This window comes from Oppia nitens, unplaced genomic scaffold, assembly GCF_028296485.1.
Source record: "Oppia nitens isolate AA-2021 unplaced genomic scaffold, nextdenovo-longstitch-racon4-pilon3 scaffold4_pilon_pilon_pilon, whole genome shotgun sequence".
Taxonomy (NCBI): Eukaryota; Metazoa; Arthropoda; class Arachnida; order Sarcoptiformes; family Oppiidae; genus Oppia; species Oppia nitens.
The window spans coordinates 3428078-3438383 of NW_026533232.1; the positions used below are offsets into that span (position 1 = coordinate 3428078).

The following is a 10306-nucleotide window of genomic DNA, read 5'->3' on the forward strand; positions in this document are numbered from 1 at the left end:
ACTATTTTCTATATTTTATTATTTCTGTACTTTTGCTGATATAGTCTAAACTAATGTGAAAAATGAGATAATAAGCGATATATAAGAATATAATATAATATAATATAATATAAGACAACATTTTATTTATTTAATGAAATTCTATTGAAAAATAATGTGTAAAACAATGTTATTATTGTAATTATTGTCATAATTTAGTTAAACATTTGAAAGAAAATGTGTTTTAAAGTCAACTTATTGTCTGAAATGCGTACGTCTTATGTGTTGAGACCCAATGTTGAGTCACTTCTTGTATAGAATTGATTACAAGTTTTAATTGAATTGAAATTAACGTTAAATTGTTATTAATTTTTCAACACTTTTACGAGTGATTTGTCAACAATTTGTTTATTAAATTGTTTTATATTTAGACGTGAATTGCAATTGAATTAATAGTTTTATTCAATTTGTTTGCATAACATGTAATAACTTTGTTATTAATCGGTAAACAAATATTTATAATATATTTTATTTTACTTTTAGTTAACTGAAAGAATCAATAAAATGATAATTAGTTTAAATTATATTATTTATTGATTTATATTTATAGCGATATATATATTAATATATATATGATATACTATAAGGACATCATAAACACAAATAAGTGATTTAAATACAAATCAAACAATAAGTAAAGGAAAGGGAGAACTCTGAGGAACGGTATGTCAAGAAAATGTTAATTGAATAAAGTTTGAAGATTACCGTAGATGTCATTAATTGATTAATTAGTTAATAAAACGATTTAATAATTTATTATTAGTTTGAGTACAACAATGAGTGTCTCATTTGCCTCTCTTTCATCACTTCAGTCACAAATTCAAGTAATAATTTAATTATCAATTGAATGCAAACAAAACAGTAATTTTAATTTTATAAAATTTAAACTTTAGTTGTTGACCCCATTGACCACATATTTGGCCACTTTATTGAATGGCAAACGATGTCATCTTCATGTGAAACGAAATGACCAAATAAGTGATGAATCACTTAGAGGTGAAGCCTTAGATGAAGCACTTAATGTAGTAAATGATATGTTTTCCGATGAAAAGTCGAGAAAACTATTGTTAAATAAGTTAAGTTGTAATACAATTAACAACAATTGTTATAAGAGTCAAATCACCAAAGTTTTAGTCAATAAGATTTTTGTTGTCAAACGAGAACCACTTCAATGGCTTACATCTCATATATCATACGCCAGTTTTGATGAAAACAAATGTAAGTTTAGATACTTTTAAATTATGAATAGTTAGTTAAGTTTATAATTATTGCTAATATATTAATAGATAACAAAAAGTCATCAGAATATCGATTATTTTCGAGATGTATTTCATTGTCAACTCTTAATAATTACACTCAAATTCGTACATTTAAGACAAAGTCGACTGGTTTTACAGGATTGGGTAGCGGTTCCAAAGGTAAACACACTCAAGACAGAGATGAAACATCATTAGGAAACATGAAATTGGGTTCAATTTTTGGTATTAATAAAGAAAAAAGTGTTTCACCAGAAAATGATAAAATGAAAGAATTTCTCAACGAAGAGAACATGACTATCAATGAAAAGGACAAACTTAAGGTTAGAGTCAATACTATCGATAATTGTTTATAAAATTAATGTAAATTTTTTCAATTACCGATAGATTGCTTTCGCTGAGGGGTATTTAGCAGCAGAACCGCGATCTAAAACATCGTCTAAATTAAAAGTTTTTACAATATTTCGTGACTTAATGGGAATTGTTTTGATTATTGCAATACTGTTCTCATTTATGGGTGAGCTTTCGGGTACATTATATTCATTAAAAGTATTGCTTTGACTATACTTTTCTATAGTATTAGTCGATATTGTTTTTTATTTATTAAGTTGACTAAACTAATTGTACTTATATTTATATAAATAAAATGTTTTATCCACAAATAGGTGGATCATTTCGACGAGTTCTCATCGGTGGCTCAAATGAAGTGCATCCCGAAGATATTGATGTAACATTCGATGACGTCAAAGGAGTCGATGAAGCAAAACAAGAACTTCAAGAAATTGTTGAATTTCTTAAAGATCCCGAAAGGTTTTCAATTTTAGGCGGAAAACTGCCAAAAGGTGTGCTTCTAGTTGGTCCTCCAGGAACTGGAAAAACATTGTTAGCCAGAGCTGTTGCTGGCGAGGCTGGTGTTCCATTCTTTCATGCGGCCGGACCTGAATTTGATGAGATACTTGTCGGACAGGGAGCTCGTCGTGTTCGTGACCTCTTTAGTACGGCTAAAATGAAGGCCCCGTGTGTTGTGTTCATTGATGAGATTGACTCAGTCGGTGCTAAACGAAGTAATTCAGTGTTACATCCATACGCTAATCAAACAATCAATCAATTGTTGACCGAAATGGACGGATTTCGACAAAACGAAGGCGTTATTGTTTTAGGCGCAACCAATAGACGCGACGATTTAGATAAAGCATTACTAAGACCGGGACGTTTCGATGTCGAAGTTCAAGTGCCTGTCCCTGACTTTCACGGCAGGAAAGAAATTCTTCAGTTATACTTATCTAAAGTTAAATATTCTAGTGATGTAAACATTGATATGTTATCGCGTGGAACCACTGGTTTCACGGGAGCCGACTTAGAAAATCTGGTCAATCAGGCGGCGCTCAGAGCGGCTATTGACGGGCAGACTTCAGTTGATATGAAGTATTTAGAAAACTCAAGAGACAAAATACTTATGGGTCCCGAAAGGAAAAGTCGAATACCAGATGAAGAAGCAAATGTTATTACAGCTTATCATGAGGGAGGACATGCATTAGTTGCTCATTTCACTAAAGACGCCCATCCTATACATAAAGTTACTATCGTTCCGCGCGGACCTTCTTTAGGACATACGGCTCAGTTGCCCGATAAGGAACACTTCTTCACTACTAAATCTCAAATGTTAGCCCAAATGGATACACTTATGGGTGGCAGAGCTGCTGAAGAAATAATATTTGGCTCCGAGAAAATAACTACAGGTGCTTACGATGACCTAAAGAAAGCTACTAATTTGGCCACACATATGATCAAAGACTATGGAATGTCTGATAAGGTATCTTAAAAATACATATACCTTAATATAATATATATATATATATCTTAAGACTTGAATCTATTGATATAACAGATAGGCGTTCGTACCTTTGAAGACGATCACAACTCATTAGTCGTAGTCAATGATTTGGCCGCCTCTACGTCTGAAAACATAGATTCAGAGATCAAGAAAATGCTTCAGGTTTTTCAATAATTGCCAAAATATTATTGATTTTTTATATTAATTTGTTATAAATTATAGGATTCCTATGAAAGGGCAAAGAATATTCTGAAGACTCACAACAGAGAACACAAACTAATAGCTGAAGCTCTTATTAAATATGAGACTTTAAATGCTGATGACGTTAAAAATATTTTGATGAAATAATAGTATTTAAGATTTGTTTTAAATAAAGATTATATATTTCATTAGTTAAAATTGATTTAATGTTAAATTTAAAATACTTTACAAACAACTTCTAAATGAAATATAAAATTGAGTCAAAAAAATAATGTGTGATAATTTCAAGTAATCCTTAACAATAGAAAATGATAGATTCAATTATATTCTAAATTTAATTATTTCTAATTATATATAAAACACAAAATTATAGTTAATGTAAAGTTATAAGATATAAAAATTTTTAACGACAATATATATTTGTTTTATAACCCAAACTCCATAACAATCATAAAACTATACAAAAAAGATTAACAGTATAAGAGTCTCAAATTGAGTCCTCTATTCTCTAATTATTTCAATGTTTAGAAATCTGTATCATTAGATATCTTGAAATTACTATCTATTTCTGTACAAAATTACACTCAAAGCATCAAACAATGATCAATGATTTCTAGTTAATATGTAATCATCGATTTAATATAAAAACCCGTATCATTGTCTTCAAGTGTAACATCAATTTTAATTATAATGATATTATTATTATTATTCATGAGGTTTCATAAAAACATCTAATGAGACATATATTTCCAAAAAAAGATATAATTTGATAAGACATCTCTTGTGTCAAAAAAAAAATATTTAGTTATATATATTATGATAATTGTTAAGACTTAAAAAATGAATGGCACTTCAAATTGAGTACCAAAATTGAGGCAAAACGGCACTCACTTTAATAAAAATATTTTTTCATTTTTTCCTATTGAGAGTCATTTCAGTCAAAGCTATAAGAGCCTGCTTTTCGTCGGAATCAGCGAAAGTGGACACATGTCTTAAGGCTTCGTCGGCATGTTTTCGGGCCAGGATTCGGGTGTGATCTAAGCCTTCACTCTATAGGTAATAAAAAAATTAATATAATATTTTTGTAGATAAATTGTGAAAAAACTTATGCATACTTTCATAACAGCTTCATATGCTTTCTCTACATCTCCCGGTTGTGAGAATCGTCTCATAATCATTATATTTAATTCGGGAAATTTTTCACAAGCAAACAGTACCGGAGCCGTAGCCAAACCAAGCTTAAGGTCAGCAGCGGCCGGTTTGCCTAACTCTGCCTGACTCGAGACAAAGTCCAATAAATCATCGACTAATTGGAAAGCAATCCCAAGATTGCGTCCATATTGAAAGGCCGCCTCTTGATAGGCCCGATTGGCACCAGAAAGGAGTGCTACAGCTTTGCACGTATAAGCTATAAGACTAGCCGTCTTTTTAAAGCTTTTGTGGATATAATGCGAAAAGCGTTCGCTTTCATCCTCTTTGGAATCCATTTGCATGAACTCTCCCTGAACCAGATCCAGAAGCACCTAACGATTAAATATAAGGTTTATTTAGCAAACTTGTTATCTATTGTAACAATTGGCTTAAATATATACTTGTGCTAAAACAAGAATCACTTCTTCATTTTGAAGTCTAGCCAACATTTGTGAAGCTCTGGACAGTATGTAATCACCGGCTAATATAGCTTTTTTGTGTCCCCACAACACATTAACACTAGCTTTACCGCGTCGGGTGTCGGCCGTATCAATGACATCGTCGTGAACGAGACTTGCCGTATGAATCATTTCAGTGACCATTGCGACTGTTTTTTGTGAATCCAATAAATCAGATCTTCTTTGAATGTGATAATTGAGTGCCCGAGCAATCAATACGACAACCATTGGACGAAATGCTTTTCCCTGACCGTCAAAGTAATAGCCAGCGATCTCTTCTAGTTCTGGCCTCTCTGTCCACAACTCTTTACGAATGTCAGAGTAAAGACTATTCAAATCATTTTCAGCCAATTTGAATGGATTTATATCCTTTGGATGTGATTCTGATGAATGCAACGATGAAAGTCTGTAAAATTGAAGAACCAATTATTAAATTATCAAATAAATACTAATCAATAAATAATTAATTGTAACAAACTTTGCGGTTTGTGTCCAAAATGAGCGCAAATTAAGTGATAATTTATCGAGTCGTTTGACAAAAGTTGTCGGAACTGCTGTTTGTCTCACAAGTGATTTGACACCAATTCTTGCCATTGAAGTCAACATCTTTACTATTAAACTATTTTACTAAACAGTTAACAAACTTTTATAATGAAATATATATTACAAGTGATTAAAGCAATGAATAGATGTCTTAATGATGAAGAATGTGGTGACAAACTATCGTTAGTTGATATATCCGTTATTAAGAAGAGTCGATGGATTCAATGATATCTTTGAGTGACTTATCAGTGACGTTGACTTAGACTCCAATTCATGCAAAATCCAAATCCTGTTTTCAAGAATTGGATCAAAAGTTTTCAGGTTTTGACTGTAAATCAAAGCCATCTCTCCGTTCAATACAATCATTCATTTTAAGTGAAGACCTGTTTTCAAGAGTTCAAGTGATTGACAGCATTACTAACATTACATAACAAACATAACATAACATAACATAACATAACATAACATAACATCACTTCACATACCTATTAATATCACTGTAAACATAGCATTGCATAAACTCTATGATCAACACACGTGACTATCCATTCATACCATTATTAAGTATACGATTTCATTGATAAATTCATTTACACATCAAAGTGATTAACATTACATTAGTTTTTACAGTCATTTAATACAATTTTATAAATAAGAAAATATAAATATAATAATTAAAAGTTCAAAATAAATAATATATATTAATAAAAGCAAAATTTTAAAACAGAATCGACAGTCTTAAACAAATGTAGAGACAATGCATTTGTAGACATTATTTAGTATTAATTATATTTATCATTCACTACATTGCATTCAAAAGTGATCAATCAATAAGTTTAAGATAAATATGTCATTACTTAAAAATTACTATCAAATCCAATGATATAATTCTTGAGTTTAATTTTAAGTCTAATAATTGTCTTTTTAAAGATTTTTTTATGTAAATATTTAATTTTTTAAAAATCATTTTCATGGTATTTATAAAAATTATTACAGTATTTATTTGTATAAATAGTATATTATTTATGAAGTGAGTCTTAATGAGTTTTTATGTGAAAATGTTTGTATATTTAAAAAAATATTTTTAATAATTTGTTAAAATGATATATAAATACATATGATATATGGTTTTGATAGATATCTATTCCTTTGATTAATATATAGAACCGATAGAAATATATTAAACACATATTTTGATGTCTCTATCAATGACTCTCATGTGTTTAAAATATCATACATTAACATAAAAATACTGAAATATACATTTTAATTAATGTAAATTGTAATTACTATAATATTTTTAAATATAGGATAAGTTATTGTTACTGTTACTGATATCTATTAGGTAGATATTTTTAAATAAAACATTTTATACAGTATAATTTAATTTACGATAGTTTAATGTATTAATATATCTTGAATTAAATGATTTTATTTTAGCATAGTAAATAATAATAATAATAAGTATGTGAATGACCTAGATTAGTTACATTAACATTCAATTTATTAATTAAATGTACTCTTTTTAAAGAGTAATATCGATAATGTATTTATACAATACTTAACTATTTAAATATAATTTAATTAAACATGTGATCAACCAATAGATGTCATTACTTGAGAAAACATTATTGTATTGAAAACACTATTATTTGATTGAATGCATTAAACATTGATTTGAATTTATTGTCAATTTGTGATAATTAGTGTAACTGTTGTCATATTATCGGACAAATTGGTGGACACAAGTGAATGAAAAATGTTATTCTTCTCATTCTTCAAGAGTTTGATTGGTAAGGAAGTGGTGGTGGAGTTGAAGAACGATTTGTCAATTGCCGGCACTCTTCACTCGGTTGACCAGTACTTGAATGTCAAGATGACTGACATTACAGTAATCAATGGTCACAAACATCCATATATGTTGTCTGTCAAGAACTGCTTCATCAGAGGATCGGTCGTCCGTTATGTCCAATTGCCCGCCGATGAGGTCGATGTGACGCTATTACAAGACGCGACCAGAAAAGAGGCGACAAAATAATTAATTTATTACTTCCACTATTGTCTCGTCATTTGATTTAATAATAGATTTAATTGTTTTAATTGTTTTCTTTTATATAAAAGCCAATCATTTCAAATAAAATAAAAATCATTAATAAATGTTTCATTTAAACAAAACATTACAAAATTATATTATATTTCTAGCGATGAATCTTCGGGAGTTTAAATGGCCAAAATCAGTCGGGAAATCGGGATATAAATCGGGAAATTCAATTTAGTTTTTCTTCCTTCAGTACTAATAGTAGTTTATTTGTCAAATAATTGCTAAAAACTTTTAATTATTTGATTTTAAAATTCATTAAAATTATAATCTAAACTTTGTTTTACGCATTGTTAACAAAAATACATTTACGTACAGTAATTGCAATACAGATGTTTAAAATACATACATAACTACAGCTTTTATAGCAAAATATTGTCTAAACTGTGTTTTCCTCCGATACTTATCGTCTCATTCATTGTTTTGAATTAATATTTTATTGGATGTGATTCTAATTTTTTACTGAATATGTATTTTATTGTTGTTTTTTCATAAATTATCAAATTTCGGCAAAAAACACGATTATATAGTTTTTCGGGATTTATCCAAAAACACTTAAAAACGAGAAAACAATTGGTGTTTATTTCATTGAAATTTGTGGTATTAACAGAATTGTATAAATATTAAATTCCCGACGATTTAATAACTTGTCGATAACATCAATATAATCATAATTATGACAAAAAAATCTTTTATTGCTAAAGATTTAGAAATTTATTAAAAATATAATATTAATAACTTTTAATAAGATATAATTAGAGGTAAATATTAATTGAGTTTTTCTTTAAGTCCCTCTTTCTTATAATATCTTCTGCGGACATCTTTAAGTGCATCGAAAGCCAATTTGCTATTAAAATCAGATCCAATAGTATTACATATAATAGAGTCTTGAAGGAAACCCTGCACTTTGTGTGGCCAATAACCATAAGTACGGCTCTCAATACCGACCGTTTGTAACGCATTCTGGACGTAAACATCGGGTGTGGGAACCATTAGAGACGTGCGACGGATTTTGCTCATATTGGTCGACACATAAGCTGGTAATACACTCTGAATAGTTATGCCCTTATTTTTATACTCAACCTGAAGAGCTCGGGAAAGAAAGTCCACATAAATCTTGGACGCGGCGTAAAGTGACAGCAATGGGATCGGATAAGCGGCCGAATATGACGACACATTGATCACTACACCTGATTTTTTGGTCTCCATTTTTGGCAAAACCATTTCAATAATACGAGTCATTGAAATGATATTACAATTGATCATCGATTCAATCAATTGTTTAGAGTTTGGGATTTGTGTGAAATATTCGGGATATATGTAGGAAATGCCGACATTATTGATCAGCACATGTATGTCATCCAATTCGCTGATCGCAGCCTCCAATCGATCGTATATATCACTAGACGTGAAGTCCACGGCAAGGGTTTTCACTTGTGAACACTTCTTGTGTTTGGCTAATATCTCTTCGCGAGTATTCTTTAGTTTTTCTTCATTTCTGCTAATTATTAACAAATTGTATCCCTTTTTAGCCATTTGTTGGGCGTATGCTTTGCCGATGCCATCGGTAGCGCCCGTGACTATGGCCCACGTGTTGTCTGATGGCCGCCATTTGACACCGAAGCCCAACTTGTATGCCACAAACGATGTCCACAGTCCTCGCAAAATCTTTGATAAGATCCAAATAATAGCCACAAAAACTGTGAAACGACCCAACAGTTCAAACACTGAACTCATTGTTGTTTTCTTTGAAATATGTGTTGGATTTTGCAAAGTCTTTAACTGGTCTTCAAGTGTCAGTGTTTGACAATAACTGTCTTTATTTGAGTGCCACCACTACTGCCACCACTTCAGTGATGACGTCATCCAAACATACGATTTGGTGATAAAATTAGTTGAACTCAAAAAATCCACAAATAATGCGATCAACGCTTCAATAAGTCTTCAATTGATTGACTAAATCATTGACTAAATCATTGAATCGACTCTCGAATCACTTACTCATCACAACTATAGGGAACTCATTGTAAAACACATTACTATTGAATACTAAGACTCGTAACCGGTATTCGTGTCAATGGTTTTCAATTATTATGTAATTCAAAGTACAGTACATGTAATGTAATGACAAATATTTGCTTAACTTATTAATTACTTTTAATTTTATAATTTATTGCCTTATAATTAAATGACTATTTTTTAATTATAATTGATTAAAAAATGCAAATTATTTAATTATTGTAATTAAATGACAAATCAAATAAATATTAATAAATATATTTTACATTTTAAAAAATGAGATAAACATGTCTATTGTGTTTCTGCAACTTTGTTTGGATCAATTGTTTTCATCAATTACTAAATAAACAAATTTGTTTGAATGTCATTTAATACAATGTATTTAATAATAGTGTATACAAAATGTATATTTTAATAAATTAGATAATATGATATACATTGTACTGTATTTGAGGAAATGATTTTAACATTATTACTATTAATATTACTGTATTTTCCCTAAAGTTTAAACTTTATGTTAATTATATGTTTTTAATTATATACTATGTATTACACATATTATATAACTCGTAAAAATAGGATTTTTAAAATATGAGGAAAATTGGAAATTAAATAATTATTGCAAGAAAAATATAGGAAATTCATTATAATTATTAATTTATTAATT

General features: G+C 29.6%; 3 protein-coding genes across 3 annotated transcripts; 1 reads left to right on the forward strand and 2 right to left on the reverse strand.

Moving 5' to 3' along the window:
* The first annotated feature begins 269 nt into the window (after positions 1-269).
* Positions 270-3477, forward strand: LOC128960225 (ATP-dependent zinc metalloprotease YME1L-like). Its single transcript, XM_054306297.1, has 9 exons — positions 270-483; positions 590-702; positions 803-863; positions 933-1257; positions 1326-1618; positions 1683-1812; positions 1961-3108; positions 3184-3291; positions 3352-3477. The coding sequence occupies exons 3-9, from the start codon at positions 816-818 to the stop codon at positions 3475-3477; spliced, it is 2178 nt and encodes a 725-aa protein (XP_054162272.1). The 5' UTR covers positions 270-483; positions 590-702; positions 803-815.
* Positions 3478-4179: 702 nt separating this feature from the next.
* Positions 4180-6006, reverse strand: LOC128960671 (all trans-polyprenyl-diphosphate synthase PDSS1-like). The gene is made up of 4 exons (XM_054306826.1): positions 5458-6006; positions 4923-5385; positions 4446-4853; positions 4180-4380 (listed from the first exon to the last, which is right to left on the reverse strand). Exons 1-4 carry the CDS (start codon positions 5583-5585, stop codon positions 4240-4242), a joined length of 1140 nt encoding a protein of 379 aa, XP_054162801.1. The 5' UTR covers positions 5586-6006; the 3' UTR covers positions 4180-4239.
* A 2248-nt stretch (positions 6007-8254) lies between these two features.
* LOC128959618 (very-long-chain 3-oxoacyl-CoA reductase-B-like) lies at positions 8255-9658 on the reverse strand. Its single transcript, XM_054305611.1, has one exon. It carries the CDS (start codon positions 9355-9357, stop codon positions 8389-8391), a length of 969 nt encoding a protein of 322 aa, XP_054161586.1. The 5' UTR covers positions 9358-9658; the 3' UTR covers positions 8255-8388.
* Positions 9659-10306: the final 648 nt, after the last annotated feature.